Below are 27,731 nucleotides of genomic sequence, written 5' to 3'. Positions count from 1 at the left end.
ATGGCTACCACAGCATTCTGCAACGATACGCCATCCCATCTGGTTTGGCTTAATAGGACTATCATTTGTTTTTCAAAAGGACAATGGCCCAACACACCTCCAGGCTGTGTAAGGGCTATTTGACCAAGAAGAAGAACAATGGAGTGCTGCATCAGATGACCTGGCCTCCACAATCACCCGACCACAACCAAATTGAGATGGTTTGGGATGAGTTAGACCGCAGAGTGAAGGAAATGCAGCCTACAAGTGCTAAGCATATGTGGAAACTCCTTCAAGACTGTTGTAAAAGCATTCCAGGTGAAGCTGGTTGAGAGAATGCCAAGAGTGTGCAAAGCTGTCATCAAGGCAAAGGGTGCCTACTTTGAAGAATCTAAAATGTAAAATATATTTTGATTTGTTTAACACTTTTTTGGCTACTACATGATCCCATGTGTTATGTCATGAGTGTCCTGAGGGGATCCAGATGGGTCGGAACACCTTTGCAGTGGATAACTTCAGCCAGAAGTCAGAAGTTTACATACACCTTAGCCAAATACATTTAAACTCAGTTTTTCACAATTCCTGACATTTCATCGTAGTAAAAATTCCCTGTTTTAGGTCCATTAGGATCACCACTTTAAATTAAGAATGTGAAATGTCAGAATAATAGTAGAGAGAATGATTTATTTCAGCTTTTATTTCTTTCATCACATTCCCAGTGGGTCAGAAGTTTACATGCACTCAATAAGTATTTGGTAGCATTGCCTTTAAAATGTTTAACATGGGTCAAACATTTTGGGTAGCCTTCCACAAGCTTCCCACAATAAGTTGGGTGAATTTTGGCCCATTCCTCCTGACAGAGCTAGTGTAACTGAGTCAGGTTTGTAGGCCTCCTTGCTCGCACACGCTTTTTCAGTTCTGCCCACAAATTTTCTATAGGATTGAGGTCAGGGCTTTGAGATGGCCACTCCAATACCTTGACTTTGTTGTCCTTAAGCCATTTTGCCACAACTTTGGAAGTATGCTTGAGGTCATTGTCCATTTGGAAGACCCATTTGCGACCAAGCTTTAACTTCCTGACTGATGTCTTGAGATGTTGCTTCAATATACCCACATAATTTTCCTTCCTCATGATGCCATCTATTTTGAAGTGCACCAGTCCCTCCTGCTGCAAAGCACCCCCACAACATGATGCTGCCACCCTATGCTTCACGGTTGGGATGGTGTTCTTCGGCTTGCAAGCCTCCCCCTTATTCCTCCAAACATAATGGTGGCCCTTATGGCCAAACAGTTCTATTTTTGTTTCATCAGATCAGAGGACATTTCTCCAAAAAGTATGATCTTTGTCCCCATGTGCAGTTGCAAACCGTTGTCTGGCTTTTTTATGCCGGTTTTGGAGCAGTGGCTTCTTCCTTGCTAAGCGGCCTTTCAGGTTACGACGATATAGGACTCGTTTTCCTGTGGTTATAGATACTTTTGTACCCATTTCCTCCAGCATCTTCACAAGGTCCTTTGCTGTTGTTCTGGGATTGATTTGCACTTTTCGCACCCAAGCACGTTCATCTCTAGGAGACACAACGCGTCTCCTTCCTGAGCGGTATGACGGCTGCATGGTCCCATGGTCCCGCGTGCGCTATCATGCATAAATGTATTTTGTCCCCCTACACCAAAGGCAGGTTAAAATATCAAAACAAACTCTGATCCAATGACATTAATTTGGGGACAGGTCAAAAAGCATTAAACATGCATGGCAATTTAGCTAGTTAGCTTGCACTTGCTAGCTAATTTGTCCTATTAAGCTAGCTTGCTGTTGCTAGCTAATTTGTCCTGAGATAAACATTGAGTTGTTATTTTATCTGAAATGCACAAGGTCCTCTACTCCGACAATTAATCCACACATAAAACGGCCAACCGAATCGTTTCTAGTCATCTCTCCTCCATCCAGGCTTTTTCATCTTTGAACTTATATGGCGATCGGCATCTAAACTTTCATAGTATTACCACGATGACCGGCAAAAACAGTTAATCTTTCAATCACCCACGTGGGTATAACCAAAGAGGAGATGGCACGTGGGTACCTGCTTCTATAAACCAATGAGGAGATGGGAGGGCAGGACTTTTGGCGCGATCTGCGTCAGAAATAGAAAGGAGTTCTAGTTTAGCCCTTGGCAACGCAGACACTCGTTGGCGCGCGCGAGCAGTGTGGGTGCAATAATTGAATAACATGGATTTCAAAATTTATTTTGCGACGCTCAAGCACGCGACGTGTCCGGTCTGGTCAGCATATAACAGAAGCTTCAAAAGCCAGGACATCATTTTCTGGAATTTTCCAAGCTGTGTAAAGGCACAGTCAACTTAGTGTATGTAAACTTCTGACCCACTGGAATTGTGATACAGTGAATTATGTGTGAAATAATCTGTCTGTAAACAATTGTTGGAAAAATTACTTGTGTCATGCACAAAGTAGATGTCCTAACCGTCTTGCCAAAACTATAGTTTGCTAACAAGAAATTTGTGGAGTTGTCGAAAAACAAGTTTTAATGACTCCAACCTAAGTGTATGTAAACTTCCGACTTCAACTGTATATACACTACCTTTCAAAAGTTTGGGGTCACTTAGAAATGTCCTTGTTTTTAAAAGAAAAGCTCATTTTTTCCCCATTAAAATAACATAAAATTGATCAGAAACAGTGTAGACCAGTGGATTTTTTATTAACATGACTAAGTGTAAGCCTATGCAACATTAACCAATTTAAAAACAGTACTGTAGCAATGAGGTTTGTGCAGTAAGCTATAGGCCCATTACATTATCACCACATACTGGCTTTGCTTGAATTTACCTGCCGTTGTTCGGTATATATATTTTTTTATTACATTTCAAAATTTGACGTAGGCTATATGATCACACCGGTAATAGACCCATTGTTGTATTACTTGTGAGGCACAGCTGAGTGAACATACATTTAAATAATTTGCTTTTTATTTTACTGGGCTGATGGTGCCTGCATCTGATGGTCAGTCGCAGCGGAGAAACAGCAGACTGGAGTGCCCATCTCTCAACATCCCTCCACTCTCCCTTTCCTCCACCGACCAAAAAGGGACAGTCTTCCAGCTGATGGCGAAACTTGAAACTCGCACTAGCATTATTTCTGCTCTCATGCACAAATTCATGTTGTTACTCATATGAACAGAGAAAGTGAAATATTCCTTGATATTAAAAAAAGAGCCAAGCCGCTAATAATAACAACAACGCAATCCTAGAGATACAGCTTCCTTCTCATTCATTACAGCTGTACTGCTTGTTGTAGCGCTGAGTGGAAATAGGAAGAACGTGCATTTTATTGCTTATAATAGTGTTGAATACAAAGTGTTGACAGTGCGGAGTAAGAACTTAATAACATGAACTCACTCATAAAAACATCAGCTCTTTGCTGTATTCTCTTGTAATGGTTATAAACATTTTGAAATCTCACAGTATCAATTTTGCCGTAGCTTGCTTTTATGCCTGTAACGTTACTGCAGACTCGGTCATCTAAGCAATCTGATTGGCCAGCGGTAGGCCTATAGCGCACATGATTTTTCAACAGTTTGCCTACCCCGGCACGCAGGGCAGCCGAATTGGCTGCACCTACCGACAACAGCCCGAGAGTAATAAAAAAAAAAATAGGAACACAAGGCTTTATCTTAGTTTTTTTTACAGAAATGTTTGGCGATCGACTAGAAATGCCTTGGAGATCGACAAGTCGATCGCGATCGACTTGTTGATGACCACTGGTGTAGACATTGTTAATGTTGTAAATGACTACTGTAGCTGGAAACTGCAGATTTTTTATGGAATGTCTACATATGCGTACCGAGGCCCATTATCAGCAACCACCACTTCTGTGTTGCAATGACACGTTGTGTTAGCTAATCCAAGTTTATAATTTTAAAAGGCTAATTGATCATTAGAAAACCCCTTTGCAGTTATGTTAGCACAGCTGAAAACTGTTGTCTGATTAAAGAAGCAATAAAACTGGCCTTCTTTAGACTAGTTGAGTATCTGGAGCATCAGCATTTGTGGGTTCGATTACAGGCTCAAAATGGCCAATGACTTTTCTTCTGAAACTCGTCAGTCTATTCTTGTTCTGAAAAATGAAGGCTATTCCACGTGAGAAATTGCCAAGAAACTGAAAATCTCGTACAATGCTGTGTACTACTCCCTTCACAGAACAGCGCAAACTGGCTCTAACCAGAATAGAAAGAAGAGTGGGAGGCCCCGGTGCACAACTGAGCAAGAGGACAAGTACATTAGAGTGTCTAGTTTAAGAAACAGACACCTCACAAGTCCTCAACTGGCAGCTTCATTAAATAGTACCCGCAAAACACCAGTCTCAACGTCAACAGTGAAGAGGTGACTCCGGGAAATAAAAATAACATATATTTTTTAAATTGTGGTAATCAAAACAGTTTTTAGCACGTGATTGCATTCATAATTGCTATTTGTTGTAAAATGACTGGCTTATATAAGCACGTTTCACTCCAGTAACAGCAGTTGTGATTTTTAGGCACTGCTCTTGTGCCGTCTGACATGTGATAGGTAATTCTGCTCCTCAAACAAGGCTCTGTATGCTGTGTGCGTGGGATAAATAAAATACACGAAGACTAACGAAAATACACAAGCACCAATTTAATTCCACTAAAGGCAAATTAACCTATAGCCCAGTAAGAATGACCGGTCAAATGTATTGTTGTGTTTCAGCCTGCATTTAAAATTGATTAAATTGAGATTTTGTGTCACTGGCCTACACAGTTGAATGGCTGTGATAGGAGAAAACTGAGGATGGATCAACAACATTGTAGTTACTCCACGATACTAACCTAAATGACAGTGTGAAAAGAAGGAAGGCTGTACAGAATACAAATATTACAAAACATGCATTATGTTTGGGGCAAATCCACACAACACATCACTGAGCACCACTCTTCATATTTTCAAGCATAGTGCATCATGTGAAGGGTATGCTTGTAATCGTTATGGACTGGGGTGTTTTTCAGGATGAAAATAAAATGGAATAGAGCTAAGCACAGGCAAAAATACTACAGGAAAACCTGGTTCAGTCTGCTTTCCAACAGACACTGGGAGACAAATTCACCTTTCATCAGGGCAATAAGCTAAAACACAAGGCCAACTATACACTGGAGTTGCTTACCAAGACATTGAATGTTCCTGAGTGGCCTAGTTACAGTTTTGACTTAAATCTGCTGGAAAATCTATGTCAAGACTTTTAAATGGCTGTCTAGCAATGAGCAAAGGACAGCAACCAACTTGACAGAGCTTGAAGAATAATGTGCAATCCAGGTGTGCAAAGATCTTGACTTACGCAGAGAGACTCACAACTGTAATCGCTGCCACAGATGATTCTAACATGTATTGACTGGGTGTCAAATCTTATGTAAAAGAGATATTTCTGTATTTCATTTTCAATAACTTTGTAACAATTTCTAAAAACATGTTTTCACTTTGTCATTATGGGGTATTGTGTATAGATAGGTAAAATAAAAAAATCTGCTTTCATTTGACATGCGTCTATGAACTTCATGTTGGTGCTCATGGGTCCTTTTACATGGAAATGACCCTCACTAACATGCAATGGCGATGTTTTTTGCAATGGCTGAGTCAGCTGCTTAAAACGCAAAGTCGAAAACATTTCCATGAGCTGTGAGTGACAAACACTAAACAAACGAATGAATTGTTATGGGAGGTTAAACGCAGAGTGGCCTTTCAAAATTCTTCATGTAGATAAACTATATCCCATCTCCTCAAACTGACACCTTCTTGCAATGCAAACTCACCCATCTACAGTCAGACTGATTTTTTTTTATTTCATAAATACAAAATAATAACTACTGCAGTGTTGTTCACATTGACATGTTGTGTACCACTTATAATCCTGGCCTCGTCTCTTCCCAGACATCAAACGACAATAAATAAGCTATGGCAAATTTTCTGACAAATTAAAATGTGCCAAAGGGGAGGGTGGTGGCAACATCAAGGTCCCTGCTGAGTGAGAGGCAGAGAAAAAGCTTTAACATTTGCTACTCTCTACAAATAACGACCGTTTCCCCAAATGTCCGCACCTGTTCGGACAAATCCGCCTTACCCACCTCTCTCACAGACAGGAAGTAAACAGGGACTCTGCTTTTTGTGATAACAATTTACAGGTAAATCAAAACATTAAAGTAGGTTAAAAGGGGGGAAGCATTATATAAGGAGCAAGCTAGTTACTAAAATCCTAAAATGCTAGTAGTGCCCTACTTTCATTCTGTGTGAAGCCATTACACACACACACATATTTAAATTCCGGACTCGGACTTGATATTGCTCGTTCTGATATTTCTTTATTTTTATTTGTGAACAAAGAATTAACACCACCACTGCTCTTCACGCTGAGCTGGGATAGAACTACAAGGGTGTGTGTCTTCATTCAACAGTTAAATGAGTTGAGCACAGTCAGTAGAGGCCAATGTCAGTGATATACATCCTGCGCACATAGCCATTAACCAAAGGAAGGGTGTGAGATGTTAAGAGTAACCCAAATGCATTAAGGCTAGAGGAAGCTCTTACTGTGTTGGTTTCTGTGACCCTACCTCACCCCTAGGTGTTTCCCACCTAGCTATTTAGTCATGTGACACAGTGCTTAGGTTGCTCTTGAATAAGACCTGTGTACACACATTTTGCTGGAGATAAGGAAGAGACACACACACACACAGCGAGACAGAGATGGAGAGACACACACACACACAGAGATATGGAGAGAGACAGACACAGAGACACAGAGAGAGAGAGAGAGACACAGAGAGAGAGAGAGAGACACAGAGAGAGAGAGAGAGAGAGAGAGAGAGAGAGAGAGAGAGAGACACACACACAGAGAGAGCGAGCGAGAGACACACAGAGAGAGCGAGCGAGAGAGAGACAGAGAGAGATGGAGAAAGACAGAGACACAGAGAGAGAGAGAGAGAAAGAGATGGAGAGAGAGAGAGAGAGAGAAAGAGATGGAGAGAGAGAGAGAGAGAAAGAGATGGAGAGAGAGAGAGAGAGAAAGAGATGGAGAGAGAGAGAGAGAGAGAGAAAGAGACGGAGAGAGAGAGAGAGAAAGAGACGGAGAGAGAGAGAGAGAGAAAGAGAGAGAGAGAAAGAGATGGAGAGAGAGACAGAGAGAAAGAGATGGAGAGAGAGACAGAGAGAAAGAGATGGAGAGAGAGACAGAGAGAAAGAGATGGAGAGAGAGACAGAGAGAAAGAGATGGAGAGAGAGAGAGAAAGAGATGGAGAGAGAGAGAGAAAGAGATGGAGAGAGAGAGAGAAAGAGATGGAGAGAGAGAGAGAAAGAGATGGAGAGAGAGAGAGAAAGAGATGGAGAGAGAGAGAGAAAGAGATGGAGAGAGAGAGAGAAAGAGATGGAGAGAGAGAGAGAAAGAGATGGAGAGAGAGAGAGAAAGAGATGGAGAGAGAGAGAGAAAGAGATGGAGAGAGAGAGAGAAAGAGATGGAGAGAGAGAGAGAAAGAGATGGAGAGAGAGAGAGAAAGAGATGGAGAGAGAGAGAGAAAGAGATGGAGAGAGAGAAAGAAAGAGATGGAGAGAGAGAAAGAAAGAGATGGAGAGAGAGAAAGAAAGAGATGGAGAGAGAGAGAGAAAGAGATGGAGAGACAGAGAGAAAGAGATGGAGAGAGAGAGACAGAGAGAAAGAGATGGAGAGAGAGAGAGAAAGAGATGGAGAGAGAGAGAGAGAAAGAGATGGAGAGAGAGAGAAAGAGATGGAGAGAGAGAGACAGAGAGAAAGAGATGGAGAGAGAGAGACAGAGAGAAAGAGATGGAGAGAGAGAGAGAAAGAGATGGAGAGAGAGAGAGAGAGAGAGAGAGAGAGAGAAAGAGATGGAGAGAGAGAGAGAGAGAGAGAGAGAAAGAGAGAGAGAGAGAGACAGAGAGAAAGAGAGAGATGGAGAGACAGAGAGAAAGAGATGGAGAGAGAGAGAGAAAGAGATGGAGAGAGAGAGAGAAAGAGATGGAGAGAGAGAGAGAAAGAGATGGAGAGAGAGAGAGAAAGAGATGGAGAGAGAGAGAGAAAGAGATGGAGAGAGAGAGAGAAAGAGATGGAGAGAGAGAGAGAAAGAGATGGAGAGAGAGAGAGAAAGAGATGAGAGAGGGAGAGAAAGAGATGGAGAGAGGGAGAGAAAGAGATGGAGAGAGGGAGAGAAAGAGATGGAGAGAAAGAGATGGAGAGAGAGAGAGAAAGAGATGGAGAGAGAGAGAGAAAGAGATGGAGAGAGAGAGAAAGAGATGGAGAGAGAGAAAGAAAGAGATGGAGAGAGAGAGAGAAAGAGGTGGAGAGAGAGAGACAGAGAGAAAGAGACAGATAGGAGAGCGAGACAGATATATTATGTACAGTGCCTTGCAAAAGTATTCAGACCCCTTGGCACATTTTATTGTGTTACAAAGTGGAATTAAAATGTATTTGTCATTGTCAAAAATCTGCACAAAATATTATGTCATGTCAAAATGTTAAAGATTCATAAAAATGTAATAACTTAAATAAAGTCGTTACATAAATCCATTTTAATCTCACTTTGTAAGACAAAATGTGAAGAAATCAAAATACTTTTGTAAGGTACTGTAAATCCTACTGACGGCCCAATAAGCTGTTGAGTTCTTCATATAGAGGAGCAAAGAAAAAAGGTTGCAAGTCTTCCATTTTTCTTCATAACTTTGGAGATTACACTTTTGCACTTTGTAGTGCATTTCAATTCATACTGACATGTGTAAAGCAGAGGCAACAACACTAGATAGGTGCGCATTCCTCAGCATCTCTTACCTGTGTCTGTGTTCATCGTGGCCCCCTTGTCCATGTATGACCACCTGTTCACCAGGATGCTTAGCCCCCTTGGGAGCCTCGATATGTGGAATCAGCACATCTTCCAAACCCAGGTCAAAGCGCTTGTGTTTTGAGTTGTCCGGGAGGAAGAAGAAAGCCCCAAAGCATAAAGTGATGAAGGCACTGAGGATGAGGAGGAGGATAAACTTCTCTGAGAGCCTCAGAGTGGCCCTGTGATGTGGGAAAGAGGCAGCGCCGGGTGACAGGGTGGGTATCCTGCGGCCCGACAGCGGCAGTAGAGCTGGTGTGGTCATGTTGGACTGTGGAAATTAACTGAGGGTGGACAAATGTCACGGCTGTATTATCTGCTGCTGTATTATCTCATTCCGGCGGCGAGTACGTGTCCAGAAATCAAGTGTTGCGATCCCTCAGTGAAGTGACTGGTCACGAGTGAATTTATGTTTTTTATTCTGAAATTGAAGGAGAGAGTTATGAGGACAGAGCAGGTATATTATTGGTGCATACCATACACTCTTTGGTTCATTAGCCTGAACAATACCTGTCTTTACAGTCAGAATAATCATCACAAAATATAACAATGAGGCTTTTAAGTCAGTAACACTAAATCATTAACCTTACAAAAGACCTAGGAACCTGCACATCTGACTTTGGGAGTAACTGTATTTTGAATAAGCACAATCTGTTAGTCCATAAGGATTAACAGCCCATTCAGAATGTACTGTATTCATTGAACGCAATTATAAAGAACAAGGTAACGTTTCAAAGGAGAGTCGGCAAAGACCTTTATGTCAACCCGGTTTGAAAAGGGAAAGATACTTTCAGGTAGGCAGGCTAAAGGTTACATCAAATAGTGATACGTAGCTAGATGATGGCAAAATCACCTGCGTGAGCGCGTGATACCATCACCTCCACTTATCAGTGATATCCCTGAAATCTAATGCGATACATGTTTCCATTGCAGTACCTAATATAATTGTGTAATAGTAATTGTAAGCAAAGTCACAATTAAAAATATCTAATAAGCATAATCGTGGAGGAAACAAATCTTACCGTGCAAATTCTGTCATTCTGATCCATGTTCTTTGGTTGTGATCCGAACACTATGAGCTGGATAAACAACGACAGAATCAAAACCAACTCCAAATGTTTTGTTAATGCCTAACTAACACATATTGTAAGTTCATTTAACAGGACAGTTATTAGGCTTTTAAACAGTGAAAAAATGTAATCAGATAGTGTCGCATCATCGACAAGGTTCTAATACAGAGATACATTCTCCCTTGACCATTTCAATAGTAGCAAAATAACTGTTACAATGATAACTAGCTAGCTACTTATGTTCCTGTTAAATTATGTGGTAAAAAATCGGTCTTGTCTTGCAAATTTGTATGAATATTCCCAATATACTGTATTTTATCAGCTTCCTCACCCGGGCCTGCCGTCTGATATCGCGCAGCGTCTCCACAGAATACCAAATTCATCCACTGAATTGACAGGCTTGGTTAGCCATCTAGCTAGTTAAATTACTAATGAAGAAAAGCAATACCATTAACTTAGCTAGCTGCTTAAACACATATATGTGCACCCGCAATATTGTATTGTAATATTAGCTAGCTACGTTTCTCGGATATGTTGAGGTTAGAAAAAGAGTTGGCCTGCTAAAGACTGCGCCTTTTTCTGTAAAGGCATCTGGCTAGCTAGCTACTGTTAGCAAGCTGGCTAGCTATCCTCCTGAGGCAGTCCGTTACGATATTTCGCCGCTGCTGCATCACCTCAATAATGCCTTTGAGTAAATCGGTGACAGACATGCATCCTAGTCCACCGTTTCCAAATAGCCGTGTTCAGAAATGTATTCGGGTAACTCGCTATATATGATTTTATTTTGTAGTTTTGCTTTCCCTTTGCTCATTTCATTATTGATAGCTCTACAGCTATCTAAATAGGTAGCCTCTGTCATGGGATGTTGATACTGCTGCAACTCTACAACGAACGACGGCTCCTCCCACAATCTCGAACATCGACTACCCAGCCTGGTACATTTAGGGAGCGTCTATCAATTACAAAAGTATTTTTGCAACGTGTTTTATTTGTATTTATTTAACCTTTATTTAAATAGGCAAGTCAGTTTTGCAACGTGTATGTCTGTGTGATTTAGCACTGACTGTACTTTGTAGCTAGTCCTTGTATTAAAAAAATATTTGTATTGCATGTGAAAGACTACAATGCACAATGGCTGAATATGGATCTAGCAATTAGTGCTTTGCAAGGTAGCCTGGTTCAGTGTTTCCCAGAGCTACTTGGCCTATCCACGGGGAGTATGAGACTCATGAGACCCATAGGCTTACTGGTAAAAGTAACATGAGGGGTCAGGATGGAAGCTCATTCAGCTCATATCAACATTTCAACATAGCAGAACATACTTATAGGAAATGTTTCTTCATTTGTAGTATTGCGTGGTGCTTTCAGAGGTGGCACCACATATAAATAAATCAGCTGTAAAACAGTTTTATATGGGCTATGATGGGACCATTTTTTTAAAATCTGGTCATGGTTTTACAAAAAACTAGACAACAACTGCGATTGGACAATATAGGGCTAACAGGGCTGACCTTGCTTTATGCAGGGTTGCATCATGTGGGCCTTTGCATCTGTAATTTAAAGTTACTCACACAGTATGGCATCACTTTTCTGTTGATTGATTCATTCCAGTAAATCATTTTGGATTGATAAGGTCTAGCTTAGCCAATCAAAGTTTGAATATAAACCAAATTTGATCACATTCACATTTTCTCTTAACACAAATAAATAGCCCTATTTTAGGGTCGAAATATTTAGCTTAGGCTATGAATACATGATGTTACCACTTCGTTTCCCTTGGCCAGAGGGGATCAGAGCGCCTAGGCTTCTCTAGGCTACCTGCAGCTAATCAAACTGAAGATCGGATTAATTGTGCATGAGTTTTCAACCCTTTTGTGTCAATATTTTTTATCAAACTGAATCAAAAGTGTTGGGGCAAATGCCGGCGGCACTGCTTTCCTGATCTCTGCAACGTGGATAGATGGAAATTGCCACACAATGCTACAGGTTATGAAACATATCCTATATGTATGTTCTACCATTTCAAAAGGTTGACTTAATATCAAACATTTTTTACTTAGTATTAAAATTAAAATGATGGCGAGAATGAGCTTCAATACTTCAGGGGTACTCAGGGCAGAGAAATTGAGTTGGTGGTACAGTAACCTTAAAAGGTTCGGAACCATTGGCCTAGTCCCGGAAATTCCAGACCTAGGGCCCTAGGGCAACATTGTTAACATTATGGGAGACAACCCATCTGGCTAGGGAGACTATTTGCAAGTCCTTCAGTTAAGGGCAAGGGAATTATGGGAAAGTGGATGTTTTTTTAAGTGTCGAAAACAACATTGTAATTGTGTAGAAAGACATTTAGTGGCACATGATCCTATAAAATACACTTAGCAAATGCACTCTCTTGTTGCCTACCATTGGGCAACAGCGCACAGTTAATCATCTTCAGTCTGTCAGCTTATAATCAGAATGTTACTTTTGACCCTGACTCCCAGACAAAATGTGTTTTCTGCCCACTTTTACACCAAGTCTGAAAATATTGCTTCAGTCTTCGACTTTAAACATAGTGTATAAGTTGTGATAATGGATGTGTTGTCTTGTCTGCCCATTTTATAGTATGTCAGAGGGGGTCTGGAGTGAAGATTTTTTGACACATTATAAAGTAAATCCATCTTGAAACGCGGTCACGTCCTGCTGAGTGGGGGGACAGAGCCCAAGTCAGTCAGTGGGTCCTTGAGTTGCCATTAGCTCAGGCCCCACTCCGCACCACAGGACCACTGGGCAGATTAATGTGACACCCCTTACTGAGTGAATTAGTAGTGTGGTGCTGTGGCACAGTGTGGTGTAATCACTGTAGAGTCCTCTTTGGAGATGCATCGTGTGTCACGCACGCTCGCAAACTGTACATTTGAGTGGCTGGCTCTGTGCCTAAAAAGAGACCAAAACAAAAATGCTGAGCTGACACAAAAGGCTGACGCTTTTAAAGCCATATCAAGTTCCGGCTGAGGGGGGCCGTTTGCTTCGCTGCACCTCTTGTTATCAATGTCAGAGGGGTACGGATCATTGGCCTGGAGAGGACTCATGGTGAACTTCAAGCCCAACAAAACAATGCAGCAAAGACAAAGTGCTCATTACAAACACTTCTAGAGAAAAAAAAAGAGTGGTGAGGGAAAAAGAATCAAAGAAAGGACAACTGGAAGAAAGAGACGGTGAGGGAGATTAAGGTTTAGAACAACGAGGCCCTGGTGCAGCAAATTAAAAGGCATACTCCAGCAGGTAAACATAACATAATGAAACAGCATCTGGCTTTGGAGTGCCGTGTGAACGGGATGGCGAATTACGATGGTTTAAATCCAGTCAATAAAGTAGAGTACCATCAAACTACCCTGGGGATTCATGCCGGTGCAAGAGGATAGGCTCCCATGCTACGTCATAGAGGGTATCTGTCAAATGTATGTTCCAGTGATGATAACATGGGTAGGGGGTTGGTGAGGGTTACTCCATATCTGATGTTCCAGGTAATGGGGCGTCTCTGTGCCGTCCTACGGTGCCAAGAACACAGATGACGAGTCCCAGGTGATGTGACATGACGGGCAGGTGTACTAGATAAAGAGAGCTCTACAAACAGGACTGGAGTGGTGGTGTTTGGAATTAGATGATCTGATGGAGACTCAGTCAGTCAGAGCAGTGTTTGTGGGGATTATTGAACTGTCTAGTATTCAGGTACTCTGGCTGCCAGTTTATTTCTGGCTCTTTTAGGCCAAGGCATCTGTAGATTCAGTCCTGTATGGCCAGGTTCACATCATTGCCTGGAGATTGCCATGGGGCACTCCACTCTCCTGTGTGATGTGGGGTCAATTTAGAGCAATGTAAGTACATTAGTGTGATGATATGGCTCTGGCCCTTGTCTGAAATCAGGTTACACTGTGTTCAGAGTGACACGTTGTCAGAGTCTTTATTTATGTCACGCACACACACAAAGAAAATGATCTCTGACTCTACTTATCGCACCATGGAACAATAGCTACAATGCAGTTGATTCTTCCTGCTCAGCGCACTCTATCTGGCCTGTGTGCCGTATCCATCTTGTCCAAAGGGAATTTACTAATATGTTCTGCGATGTACATGCATAATAGAGGTTGAACTAATATAAACTAGTTTAAGTAAATTATTCAAAATTCATCATAGATAGACTCTACTCTAATTCCATCACCGTACATTTATAATTATAAACCGCTCTGGGTTCATGTACTTTTAAATGACCTCTATTTCAACCTCTGCAATGATGAAGAACATTGTGGTTCATCTCTTGGAGCCCTGAGATGAAGAGCCTATCAGAGTATGACGTCAGTCACAGGGTTGTCGTGGCGATGTGTCGTGGCAAGCTCTTTACAGGAAGGATAAAGATGGAGTTATCACCTCACACACACAAATATGCAAAGGATCGATGAGTGATGGTCACAGCTCAGCACACCAACAGAAAGGGGGAGAGTCAGTGAATGAGCCAGGTAGATTTTTTGTGAGAGAAGGAATAAAAATACAAGGAGGAAGACAAAGGAGCGGAATGAGGGAGTGTGAGACAAATTATTCTGTTATGTTGTATTAGAAGAGGTTTTTAAGCTTACAAGACACGTTGTCTCAGTTTCCAATCATGGGTTTAAAGCGTTTATGTGGGACATAAACCTCTTCTCTCCCGGGTCCACTCTGCAGACAATGGTTTAATAGTCCACTGTAATGTGATTTCAACACTTGTGTTCTAGAGATCAGGTAACAGAGGTTAGTATTTGAGTCCTCCACCCCCTCAACATAATCATTTCTAGAGATCTTTACACCTCACTGCTCCCACCAAACAACTGTACAGAGGAGGGTCAGCTACCTCAGGGAGGGTGAGAGTGTGTTTGTTTGTTAAGTCTAACACAATGATACCAGTAGTACAACAGCTGTTCAACCAACATGTAGTACAACTTCCACATAGGCAACATCAACAACTGTACAACAAACTAAACATTATAATGGTCATTACATTATTAGTCATTTCCAATACAGCGTAATTAGATAGGTATCATTCTTGATTAGGCACTGTCCCCCCTAATAAGTATTCTCTAAGGCGCTCATGTGTAATGGAATATTTCCATTAAAATGGTATGATGGGCTGAAGTAAGAGTGAATAGAACACTACTGTCATCAAGTGGTGGAGAATGGAACTGCAGTGACAACAAACTTTCAGCCTATTATTCTAAACCATGACTACATTTATTATGAATGTTATGCTTCGTATTCAGGATGGAAACGATATAACTGTTGTTAATATTGTACTGACACATCGTCAAGTGATGCCAGTGTGATTTTTTTAAGATGAAAGAGAATGGTCTTTCAATTACATTCCTTCTTCTCACTTTTATCCGCAACTTTCCCACTATCTCGTTAATCATCTGAAAGGGTTGATTTGTAGACCCATGTCTGGTGGTGGTAGGGGTGTCCTGGTCCCTCAGAGCTGCACTGGCCTCAGATGGCCCCGGGGCGAGCCTGACCCTGCCCCTCCCCCCACCGCTGTTACTGTTCCCCCCACTGCCGTTATCACACTCTGGGGCAGGCAATCGGATGCCTCCACCACACTGCCACAGCACGACCAGTGGGGCTTACCGGAGTGACCCTTATGGCCGTGACCACAGCCCCAGAACCCTCCTGCACACACACAAGGCAAGAGTGTTAATATTCATAGTTTTGAACCTGATATTTTCAGAAAGGAGTAAGAGATTAAAAGCAAAGCTATCGTGACCGTCGTGCAAATGCTTAGTAAATCTGTCTGGTGCTTAATGTCATGGTGGACAGCAAACACACACTTCTTGACTGACAGACAGAGACTCATGTCCTCACAGAGCCAAAAATAGTTAATGTTACCTGATGTGCCAAGTCCACTGAGCGCACCAGACAAAGCACATGTCCAATTCTGCACATACAGTTGAAGTTGGAAGTTTACATACACTTAGGTTGGAGTCATTAAAACTCGTTTTTCAACCACTCCACAAATTTCTTGTTAACAAACTATAGTTTTGGCAAGTCGGTTAGGACATCTACTTTGTGCATGACACAAGTCATTTTTCTAACAATTGTTTACAGACATTATTTCACTTATAATTCACTGGGTCACAATTCAAGTTGACTGTGCCTTTATACAGCTTGGAAAATTCCAGAAAATTATGTCATAGTTTCTGAAGCTTCTAATTGACATCATTTGAGTCAATTGGAGGTGTACCTGTAGATGTCTTTCAAGGCCTACCTTCAAACTCAGTGCCTCTTTGCTTGACATCATGGGAAAATCAAAAGAAATCAGCCAAGACCTCAGAAAACAATTGTAGACCTCCACAAATCTGGTCCATCGTTGGGAGCAATTTCCAAACGCCTGAAGGTACCACGTTCATCTGTACAAACAATAGTACGCAAGTATAAACACCATGGGACCATGCAGCCGTCATACCGCTCAGGAAGGAGACACGTTCTGTCTCCTAGAGATGAATGTACTTTGGTGCGAAAAGTGCAAATCAATCCCAGAACAACAGCAAAGGACCTTGTGAAGATGCTGGAGGAAGCAGGTACAAAAAAAAATGTCCTCTGGTCTGATGAAACAAAAATATAACTGTTTGGCCATAATGACCATGGTTATGTTTGGAGGAAAAAGGGGGAGGCTTGCAAGCCGAAGAACACCATCCCAACCATGAAGCACGGGGGCGGCAGCATCATGTTGTGGGGGTGCTTTGCTGCAAGAGGGACTGGTGCACTTCACAAAATAGATGGCATCATGAGGAGGAAAAGTATGTGGATATATTGAAGCAACATCTCAAGACATCAGTCAGGAAGTTAAAGCTTGGTCACAAATGGGTCATCCAAATGGAAAATGACCCCCAAGCATACTTCCAAAATTGTGGCAAAATGGCTTAAGGACAACAAAGTCAAGGTAATGGAGTGGCGATCACAAAGCCCTGACCTCAACCCTATAGAATATTTGTGGGCAGAACTGAAAAAGTGTGTGCGATCAAGGATGCCTACAAACCTGACTCAGTTACACCAGCTCTGTCAGGAGGAATGTGCTTATTGTGGGAAGCTTGTGGAAAGCTACCCGAAACGTTTGACCTAAGTTAAACAATTTATAGGCAATGCTACCAAATACATATTGAGTGCATGTAAACTTCTGACCCACTGGGAATGTGATGAAAGAAATAAAAGCTAAATAAATCATTCTCTCCCCTATTATTTTCACATTCTTACAATAAGGTGGTGATCCTAACTGACCTAAGACAGTGAATTTCTACTAGGATTAAATGTCAGGAATTGTGAAAAACTGAGTTTAACCTGTCTGGGCTAGGGGGCAGTATTTTCACGGCGGGATGAAAAATGTACCCAATTTAAACAGGTTACTACTCTGGCACCAAAACTAGAATATGCATATTATTAGTAGATTTGGATAGAAAACACTCGGAAGTTTCTAAAACTGTTTGAATGGTGCCTGTGAGTATAACAGAACTCATATGGCAGGCAAAAACCTGAGAAAAATCCAAGCAGGAAGTGGAAAGTCTGAGAATTGTAGTTCTTCTTTTGATTCTCTATCAAAGCTACAGTGTCTGTGGGGTGACGTTGCACTTTCTAAGGCTTCCATTGGCTGTCTAAAGCCTTCAGAAAGTGGTTTGAGCATTCTCCTGTCACTGGGCAGATAATAGGAGCTCAGTTACTGAGTGGTCTGCCTGGCAACAAAGGGATTGGATGTGCGCGGTCACGCGAGCACGTCGTTCCTTCATCTTCTTCTTGAATAAATATGCTATTGTCCGGTTGGAATATTATCACAATTTTACGTAAAAAATACCATAAAGATTGATTTTAAACAGCGTTTGACATGCTTCTAAGTACGGTAATGGAACATTTTGACTTTTCGTCTCTCGTTCCGCGCTCGCGCGTTATGCCTTTGGATAAGTGATCTGTACGCACGAACAAAACGGAGGTATTTGTACATAAATATGGATTATTTCGAACAAAAACAACATTTCTTGTGGAAGTAGCAGTCCTGGGAGTGCATTCTGACGAAGATCAGCAAAGGTAAGAGAATATTTCTAATACTAATTCTGAGTTTAGGTTGCCCCGAACTTGGCGGGTGTCTGAATAGCTCACCGTGATGGCTGAGCTACGTACTCAGAAAATTGAAAAATGTGCTTTCTCCGTAAAGCTATTTTAAAATCTGACACAGCGGTTGCATCCAGGGGTAGTCTATCTATAATTCTTTAAATAATTGTTATATATTTTGTCAACGTTTATGATGAGTATTTTTGTAAATTGATGTGCACATTCACCGGACGTTTTGGTGGGAATACATTTTCTGAACATCACGCGCCAATGTAAAATGCTGTTTTTGGATATAAATATGAACTTGATTGAACAAAACATACATGTATTGTGTAACATAATGTCCTAGGAGTGTCATCTCATGAAGATCGTCAAAGGTTAGTGCTTCATTTAGCTGTGTTTTGGGTTTTATTGACACATGCCCTTGCTTGGAAAATGGCTGTGTGATTATTTTTGTCTATGTACTCTCCTAACATAATCTAATGTTTTGCTTTCGCTGTAAAGCCTTTTTGAAATCGGACAATGTGGTTACATCAAGGAGAAGTGTATCTTTAAAATGGTGTAAAATAGTTGTATGTTTGAGAAAGTTGAATTTTGACATTTTGTTGTTTTTGAATTTGCCACCCTGATATTTCACTGGCTGTGTCCCGCAGTCCCGCTAGCGTCCCACGTAGCCCATAGAAGTTAAATGTATTTGGCTAAGGTGTATGTAAACTTCCGAATTCAACTGTACCTAGCATTCTGCTCCTGTAGTAGCCTTTACTCTGCTGCACCTACTTGGCACACTGCCCATAGAGGACATACCTAGCATTGTCCCTACACCAGTACTAGATGTGGCCTCGCCATTGAGTTCCACAGATAAGTGTATATAATATTTCCCATTTCAAACATACCTAGCCAAATACTCTGTAGTCTGCTGTGCCTACCTGGCATGGTGCCAGTACAACCACAGCGCGCCTCCTTAGAACCCCCACTGGAACAGAAAGAACAACAGTGGAACATTCCACAGTGCCGCTGGACCTTTCTCTTCACATTTAGGACAAAAGGGGAAACCTGGAAGAGAAAAGAAGTGAAAAGAAATGAATGACAGAAATGAGAGTGAGAATAATTGAATACAAAATGGAAATACAGGGCCATGCTGAGCCCTGACCCGGGGTTGGTAGAGTACCTTAACGTGTTGGGCCTTGACACACACCCACACATAGTAGGACCCTGGCTCTACGGGGGTGTAGGAGATGGAATAGGAGTCATCACTGTTATCCACCACCGCCGCCTCCAATCTGCTGCAGAGAACACAAGTAACCCTTTTCTTAACACCAACAGATATTATGTATTATGATGTAGTTATAAGGAACAGTAAAACGTTCCAACAATGTATGACCCCTTTATTAAAGCATAAGCAGACTCCTTTACTCTCATATACACTCACACACATGTATACACCCATACTCACAAACACACACACTCACAGCCAATGCTGCTGTCCCATGTACACAGAGACTACAAAGCACAACCCCTTTTTGCCCTCAGAACAGCCTCAATTCATCGGGGCACGGACACTACATCGGTGTCGAAAGCGTTCCACAGGGATGCTGGCCCATGTTGACTCCAATGCTTCCCACGGTTGTGTCAAGTTGGCTAAATGTCCATTGTGTGATGGACCATTCTTGATACACATGGGAAACTGGTTGAGCGTGAAAAATCCAGCAGCGTTGCAGTTCTTGACACAAACCGGTGCGCCTGGCACCTACTACCATACCCCGTTCAAAGGCACTTAAATATTTTGTCTTGCCCATTCACCTCTGAATGGCATACATACACAATCCATGTCTCAACTGTCTCAAGTCTTAAAATACTTCTTTAACCGGTCTCTTCCCCTTCATCTACACTGATTGAGGTGGATTTAACAAGTGACATCATTAAGTGATCATAGCTTTCAACTGGATTCACCTGGTCAGTCTATGTCATGGAAAGAGCAGGAGTTCATAATGTTTTGTACACTCAGTGTATATAAAGACATTAAACACTGGACACTTCCTGTTTCTTTTATACTATTTTTCACACTGTGTATTCAAATACAATGCCTTCAGAAAGTATTCATACCCCTTGACTTATTCCACATTTTGTTGTGTTACAGCCTGAATTCAAAATGGTTTAAATATTTTTTTTCTCCCCTCCATCTACATACAATACCCCATAATGACAAAGTGATAACTTGTTTTTAGATATTGAGGCAAATTTATTGAAAATTAAATACAGAACATTCACTGTCTTCTTCCCACCTTTGAGTCAATACTTTGTAGAAGCAGCATTGGCAGCGATTAAAGGTGTGTCTTTCTGGGTATATCTCTGAGTTTTCCACACCTGGATTATGCAACATTTGTCCATTATTATTTAAAACATTCTTCAAGCTCTGTCAAATTGGTTGTTGATCATTGCTAGACAACCATTTTCAGGTCTTGCCATAGATTTTCATGTAGATTTAAGTCAAAACTGTTACTCGGCCACTCAGGAACATTCCCTGTCTTTTTGGTAAGCAACTCCAGAGTAGATTAGGCCTTGTATTTAGGTTATTGTCCTGCTGAAAGGTGAATTCATCTCCCAATGTGTCACGGTTGTCGTCGGTGAAGGAGGACCAAAACGCAGCAGGTATGTGCAGGCTCATCTTGATGTTTATTTGCTTTCAAAATGAACGTACAAAAATAACAAACCACGACCGAGCAACAAAAACAGTCTGGTACGGCACAAGGCGAAACACAGAACAATCTCCAACAAAATACAAGACAAACACACCCAACTAATATAGGACTTCCAATCAAAGGCAACACCAAACAGCTGCCTTCAATTGGAAGTCCAACCCCAATTAACTCAACATAGAACCAGACACACTAGACTAAACATAGAAATACCTAAACATAAACCAAAACCCGGAAATACTAAATCAAACACCCTTTTAACAAACACACCACCCCGAACCACATAAAACGAACACCCTCTGCCACGTCCTGACCAAACTACAATACTAATTAACCCTTATACTGGCCAGGACGTGACACAATGTCTGGTGGAAAGCAAACTGAACCATTTTTCCTCTAGGATTTGGCCTGTGCTTAGCTCCATTATGTTTCCTTTTTGTCCTGAAAAACTCCCCAGTCCTTAACTATTACAAGCATACCCATAATTTGATGCAGCCACCACTGTGCTTGAAAATATGGAGAACGGTACTCAGTGATGTGTTGTTTTGGATTTGCCCCAAACATAACACTTTGTATTCAGGACAAAAAGTTCATTGCTTTGCCAAATTGTTTGCAGTATTACTTAAGTGTCTTATTGCAAACAGGATGCATGTTTTGGAATATTTTTATTCTGTACAGGCTTCCTTCTTTTCACTCTGTCATTTCGGATAGTATTGTTGAGTAACTACAATGCTGTTGATCCATCCTCAGTTTTCTCCTATCATAGCCATTAAACTCTGTAACTGTTTTAAAGTCACCTCATGGTGAAATCCCAGAGCGGTTTCCTTCCTCTCTGGCAACTGAGTTAGGAAGGACGCCTGTATCTTGTAGTGTTGTGTTGTCTCTCTTGTCGTGATGTGTGTTTTGTCCTATATTTATATTTGATTTATTTTACATTTTTAATCCCAGCCCCCATCCCCGCAGGAGGCCTTTTGCCTTTTGGTAGGCCGTCATTTTAAATAAGAATTTGTTTTTAACTGACTTTCCTAGTTAAATAAAGGTTAAATAAATAAAATACAAATCTTTGTAGTGACTGGGTGTATTGATACACCATCCAAAGTGTAATTAATAACTTCACCTTGCTCAAAGGGATATTCAATGTTTTGTTTCCCATCTACCAATAGAAAACTTCCCTGGTCTTTGTGGTTGAATCTGTGTTTTAAAGTCACTGCTCGACTGAGGGACCTTACAGACAATTGTATGTGTGGGGTACAGAGATGAGGTAGTCATTCAGAAATAATATTATAAACTGGTTGGTTCGAGCCCTGAATGCTGATTGGCTGAAAGCCGTGGTATAGCAGAGTGAGCCCATGCAACTTATTATGTGACTTGTTAATCACATTTTTACTCCTGAACTTATTTAGGCTGAATACTTATTGACTCTAGACATTTCAGCTTTTAAGTTTAATGAATTTCTAAACATTTCTAAAAACAAAATTCCACTTTGACATTATGGAGTACTGTGTGTTGGCCAGTGACAAAAAAAATCTAAATTGAATACATTTTCAATTCAGGCTGTAACACAACAAAATGTGGAAAAAGTTAAGGGGTCTGAATACTTTCTGAAGGCACTGTACTGTTTTCTCACATAGCTCATTCTAATATATCTGTACATTAAATTTTAGTTACACTGTTTATACACACCGAGTATTTATATATACTGGATTATTGACATGGCTCACTGTAATATAACTACTGCTGTACATATTTTTCTATTTTTTTATTTAACCTTTATTTAACTAGGCAAGTCAGTTAAGAACAAATTCTTATTTACAATGATGGCCTAGGAACAGTGGGTTAATTGCCTTGTTCAGGGGCAGAACGACAGATTTTTACCTTGTCAACTCGGGGATTCGATCTAGCAACCTTTTGGTTGCTGGCCCAATGCTCTATCATTCTTAAATATCATTCTTAAATATATTTTTGGGGTATATATACAGATAGATTGCATTTGGATTACTGAAAGTGTTATTTAGATTGTTGATTTGTTCTGACATTCTTTATTTCTTGTTTCTAGTTTTTGATTATTTATTATTTGGGTACTTGTTTGACATTTTATTGCACTGTTAGGAGCTTGTAACAAAAGCATTTTGCTGCACCGGCAATAACTTCTGCTAAACTGTGTACGCAACCAATAATCTTTGATTTGGATTCTATTTTTTAATCACATCGTGATCGTGACTAAATAGCACCTACTGGAATAATCAAGACCTTGATTAACTCAATCAGATGTGTTAGCTGGGATGGAATAAAACCCTTCACACCCAGTACTACAGACAAAGGGGTAGATGTGCATGCTGCAGAGCAGATGGTTCCTCACCTGTCTTTCTTCTCCTTGTGGACCATGCTGACCAGGACAACCTCTCCTCGACCCATCTGCTCTCCAGCAGAGTCTCTACACACCAGGGTAAACTCCACTCTCTGGCCCTCCCTGCCGTGTTGCAGACCTGGGGACAGGTTAGAGGTCAGTCTCTCTCTCTCTCACACACGCACATACCCCTACACACACACATTCTCCTCTGTGCGCTTACACAAGTTGTTTGCCCCTGGATACATGGTGTGAAAGACCATTTAGGGGAACACTTGAGTAGAAGGTACAGTATATAAGCACATACAGCGGCTTGTAAAAGTATTCACCCCCCTTGGCATTTTTCCTATTTTGTTGCCTTACAACCTGGAATTAAGATTTTTTTTTGGGGGGGGGGGGGTTGTATCATTTGATTTACACAACATGCCAATCACTTTGAAGATGCAAAATATTTTTTATTGTGAAACAAACAAGAAATAAGACAAAAAAAAACAGAAAACTTGAGCGTGCATAACTATTCACCCCCCCAAAGTCAATACTTTGTAGAGCCACCTTTGGCAGCAATTACAGCTGCAAGTCTCTTGGGGTATGTCCCTATAAGCTTGGAACATCTAGCCACTGGGATTTTTGGCCATTCTTCAAGGCAAAACTGCTCCAGCTCCTTCAAGTTGGATGGGTTCCGCTGGTGTACAGCAATCTTTAAGTCATACCACAGATTCTCAATTGGATTGAGGTCTGGGCTTTGACTAAGCCATTCCAAGACATTTAAATGTTTCCCCTTAAACCACTGGAGTGTTGCTTTAGCACTATGCTTAGGGTCATTGTCCTGCTGGAAGGTGAACCTCCGTCCCAGTCTCAAATCTCTTGAAGACTGAAACAGGTTTCCCTCAAGAATTTGCCTGTATTTAGCGCCATCCATCATTCCTTCAATTCTAACCTGTTTCCCAGTACCTGCCGATGAAAAACATACCCACAACATGATGCTGCCACCACCATGCTTCACTGTGGGGATGTTGTTCTCGGGGTGATGAGAGGTGTTGGGTTTGTGCCAGACATAGCGTTTTCCTTGATGGCCAAAAAGCTCAATTTTAGTCTCATCTAACCAGAGTACCTTCTTCCATATGTTTGGGGAATCTCCCACATGCCTTTCGGCAAACACCAAATGTGTTTGCTTATTTTTTTCTTTAAGCAATGGCTTTTTTCTGGCCACTCTTCCGTAAAGCCCAGCTCTGTGGAGTGTATGGCTTAAAGTGGTCCTATGGACAGATACTCCAATCTCCGCTGTGGAGCTTTGCAACTCCGTCAGGGTTATCTTTGGTCTCTTTGTTGCCTCTCTGATTAATGTCCTCCTTGCCTGGTCTGTGAGTTTTGGTGTGCGGCCCTCTCTTGGCAGGTTTGTTGTGGTGCCACATTATTTCCATTTTTTAATAATGGATTTAATGGTGCTCTGTGGGATGTTCAAAGTTTATAATATTTTTTTTAAACCCAACCCTGATCTCTACTTCTCCACAACTTTGTTCCTGACCTGTTTGGGGAGCTCCTTAGTCTTCATGGTGTCGCTTTCTTAGTGGTGTTGCAGACTCTCTGGCCTTTCAGAACAGGTGTATATATACTGAGATCATGTGACAGATCATGTGACACTTAGATTGCACACAGATGGACTTTATTTAACTAATTATCTGACTTCTGAAGGTAATTGGTTGCACTAGATCTTATTTAGGAGCTACATAGCAAAGGGGTGAATACAAATGCACGCACACCTTTTCCGTTTTTAATTTTTTTGAAACAAGTTATTTTTTTCACTTCAACAATTTGGACTATTTGGTGTATGTCCATTACATAAAATCCAAATAAAAATCTATTTAAATTACAGTTTGTAATGCAACAAAATAGTAAAAATGCCAAGGCGGGTGAATACTTCTGCAAGGCACTGTATACCCACAGTCTATGGTCTCTAGAGACTCTGGTGGTGTGTGCTCCAGTAAAAGCAGTGCACCCTGGCTGTTGCTCTTAACACAGTTTACTACTTCACCTGTCCTATAGGCCTACTAGAGTGGGCCAAACCGCTGACTTAAATCTCTTATCTCAGAGCCTGTGTAGTTTTCACAGACATGAACAAAGGCCCACATTTACAAATATGTTTGATAGGAATGGCTTAAGACTGGATTTTCTGATGCGTCGATACTAAAGCCTTGTGTAGTTTACAGCTTTGTATATAAACGTTAAACATGGGCACTAATCCTAAAACAGCCTTACTCTCAGGCACAAAAACTTGGAAAGTAAAGAAACAGTGACCCGGTTCTTTCTCCAACCTTATAACAAACAGTCTTCAAGCCCTGTGACAGGCAGAAAGACAAAACACACACACCTGTATTATGGATTAACATTACATGAATACGACGAAGGTCAGTTTACTTTGACACAGAGAGATGGTTTGTCACCCGGTAGTTATCCCCTACATACCATTGCCTCAGGGCACTGTTTGAGTGTGTGTGTGTGTGTGTGTGTGTGTGTGTGTGTGTGTGTGTGTGTGTGTGTGTGTGTGTGTGTGTGTGTGTGTGTGTGTGTGTGTGTGTGTGTGTGTGTGTATCTGTGTGTGTACACGTAGGTCTGTGGAAAAAAGCATCACCTGAACATTTTACCCCCAAGAAATGTCTGAACTCAAGCCCCAAGCCTCTGTAACCAGTCTGGGGTCAAGACTTAGGAAGCATTCCCTCACCCCAATAGTTTCTACTAGAAGGCCATAGAAAACAGAGAGGATAGTATGAAGAGAAAATGTACTATAGTTAAAGAGATTGCTTCATGGCTGTTAAAAGTGGGACAGTGGAACTGTCTCGGAAGTAGGGGCTAAGGGAAATAGGGTGTAGGAGGCGGGGTTAAGGGTTGTTTCAGGACAAAGCCTTGGTCTGGGTCTCACCTTCCCCCTCAATGATACAACTGCTGAGCTCCAGTGTCTTGGCGTGGATCACCCCCACCACCGGGTACCCCCCCACCTTCTCTGCACTCTCACGTGGCAGGAAGCAGATACTGCTACCGTTATCGGGGGCGATGGTTGCTGGGTGGTCGTAGTCAGTCTCCACCAGGCCGCCCAGCCTACGGAGGGTCACGCCCTTGGCGCTCAGGATCTTGGAGTCCGACCCGCACGTCAGCAACCACTCTGCGAATGCCACCCCCCCACGGGCGTCTGACAGGGCCTGCTGCAGCTGAGCCCTTTGTAGGTGGAGCTGGTTCCTGCGCTGCAGACGCAACTCCACTAAACGCCGTAGCAGCGACAGGCAGTGTGACTCCACAGCACTAGCGTAGCCCCTCGCAAAGGAACACACCTCATCCTCCATCGCATCCATCCTGGCCTGCAAGGCCTCCGGGGATATGTCCACCTTCCGCAGCGACTCCTCCAGCCGGTCCAGCCGTGGCCGCAGGCGCCCGGTAACCAGCTCCCAGATACAGTCCCCATGGCGGTCGATGACGTCACGTGTCGGGAGGCAGCAGTGGTCACGGTGGAAGGTGGCGGCACACTCCAGGCAGATGGGTAGGTCGCAGATCTCACAGAAGAGACACAGCTCCTGACCGGGGTGGAGGGAACACAGGACGGGCCGAGAGAGACAACCCTGGGTCTTCAGGTCCTCCAGACACTGGACGGTGTGAGTCGACGTCCTCGTCTGTCTCCTGGGGAGGATAGGAAGATGGATATGGTGAACTCATATGGTAGGTCACAATAAACCACACAGTAATTACATGCTATAATAAGTTCAAAGCTGAAATGGACCCCATTAAACCCACTTTTTACTAGTTAACTTGCAACAAATTGGAACATTGGTCATGACTCATGATTTGCACTCACCAGTCCTGTGTGCTTGACAACAGAACTCACAAAGGTTGACACAGCAAACCTCACAACGTTTCTCTGCGTCTCCGTCGCTGCACAGGTCGCATACCACAGAGTTCTCGCTCATCAGCGTCTCCAGAAACACTTCGTCCAGGGCCAAGTCGTCAGTGGTCAGCCATTCTACCCCGGACAACAGGATGTCCACCTCAGAGTTACACTCGGGACAGAGAACCGTGACGGCAGAGGAGCGCGCCTCGCCTTCCAGATGTACCGCTTTGCCATTGTGTACACCAGACGACACCGAAAACGGTTCCAGTTGACGAACGCAGTCTGCGCAAAAAGTGTGTAAACACGGCAGAATTTTAGGCTCACGATATAAACGTCTACAAACGCTGCACGCCGCCCTCGCATTGACCACGACGCCCCCCTTATCTCCGTTGTTAGAGCTCGAGTTTGTGGTCGGGGTTGGCGGGGAATCCACATGGTCCTTCTCCAACTTTTTGTCTGTAGGTGACATGATCTTTTTATAGTCTTGTCTCGTTGGTTTCAAAACACTTTGTTACAGGTTTTTGTTAAAGAATTTACCGGTGTCCGAAATCGACCAAGCCTATTTGGAAAAAGCCGGCTTGCCCCACCACCACAAAAAGCACTGACCTGGGCTGAAACCCCTGCATTTTGGAGCTGCTTTACTCAAGAAAACAAAAAAGAGACCATGTTTGTATGCAGCTTTAATAACTCAATTATATATCTTTTTTTACATTGTTTGCAAACTGATATGTGACACGTATTAATGCAAAAATAACATGCAAAACA

The 27,731-nt window shown here is 42.1% G+C and overlaps 2 protein-coding genes across 3 annotated transcripts in view; both read right to left on the bottom strand.

Annotated features, from left to right (window-relative positions):
• LOC106582087 (mannosyl-oligosaccharide 1,2-alpha-mannosidase IB) overlaps positions 1–10,842 on the bottom strand; it is a 142,344-nt gene extending 131,502 nt beyond the window's left edge. The window contains exons 1-3 of one of the 2 annotated variants that reach the window (XM_014164819.3): positions 10,281–10,842; positions 9,902–9,958; positions 8,831–9,300 (exon numbers count right to left, since the gene is read on the bottom strand). In XM_014164819.3, coding sequence (XP_014020294.1) covers positions 8,831–9,144 — 314 coding nt within the window. In that variant the 5' untranslated portion in view covers positions 9,145–9,300; positions 9,902–9,958; positions 10,281–10,842. The remainder of the gene's footprint in view (positions 1–8,830; positions 9,301–9,901; positions 9,959–10,280) is intronic. The other variant, XM_014164820.3, reaches the window with a different exon arrangement.
• Positions 10,843–14,562: 3,720 nt separating this feature from the next.
• On the bottom strand, positions 14,563–27,435 carry LOC106582037 (E3 ubiquitin-protein ligase TRIM45-like). The gene is made up of 6 exons (XM_045704893.2): positions 26,930–27,435; positions 26,010–26,758; positions 23,105–23,231; positions 19,218–19,332; positions 18,976–19,102; positions 14,563–15,622 (listed from the first exon to the last, which is right to left on the bottom strand). The coding sequence occupies exons 1-6, from the start codon at positions 27,433–27,435 to the stop codon at positions 15,426–15,428; spliced, it is 1,821 nt and encodes a 606-aa protein (XP_045560849.2). The 3' UTR covers positions 14,563–15,425.
• Positions 27,436–27,731: the final 296 nt, after the last annotated feature.

Source organism: Salmo salar, chromosome 21, assembly GCF_965601325.2.
Source record: "Salmo salar chromosome 21, fSalSal1, whole genome shotgun sequence".
In the NCBI taxonomy this organism is placed as follows: domain Eukaryota; kingdom Metazoa; phylum Chordata; class Actinopteri; order Salmoniformes; family Salmonidae; genus Salmo; species Salmo salar.
This window is presented reverse-complemented; position numbering and strand designations above follow the sequence as displayed.

Bases quoted from the DNA above. Each gene is read 5' to 3' on its own strand.
- LOC106582037 (XM_045704893.2), bottom strand. From the start codon at position 27,435: ATGTCACCTACAGACAAAAAGTTGGAGAAGGACCATGTGGATTCCCCG. The intron at 19,333-23,104 runs GTGAGGAACCAT...TGTTCTCTGCAG, and splicing joins CACAAGGAGAAGAAAGACAG to CAGATTGGAGGCGGCGGTGG. The intron at 15,623-18,975 runs GTAGGCACAGCA...GTGTGTGTGCAG, and splicing joins TTGTACTGGCACCATGCCAG to GAGGGTTCTGGGGCTGTGGT.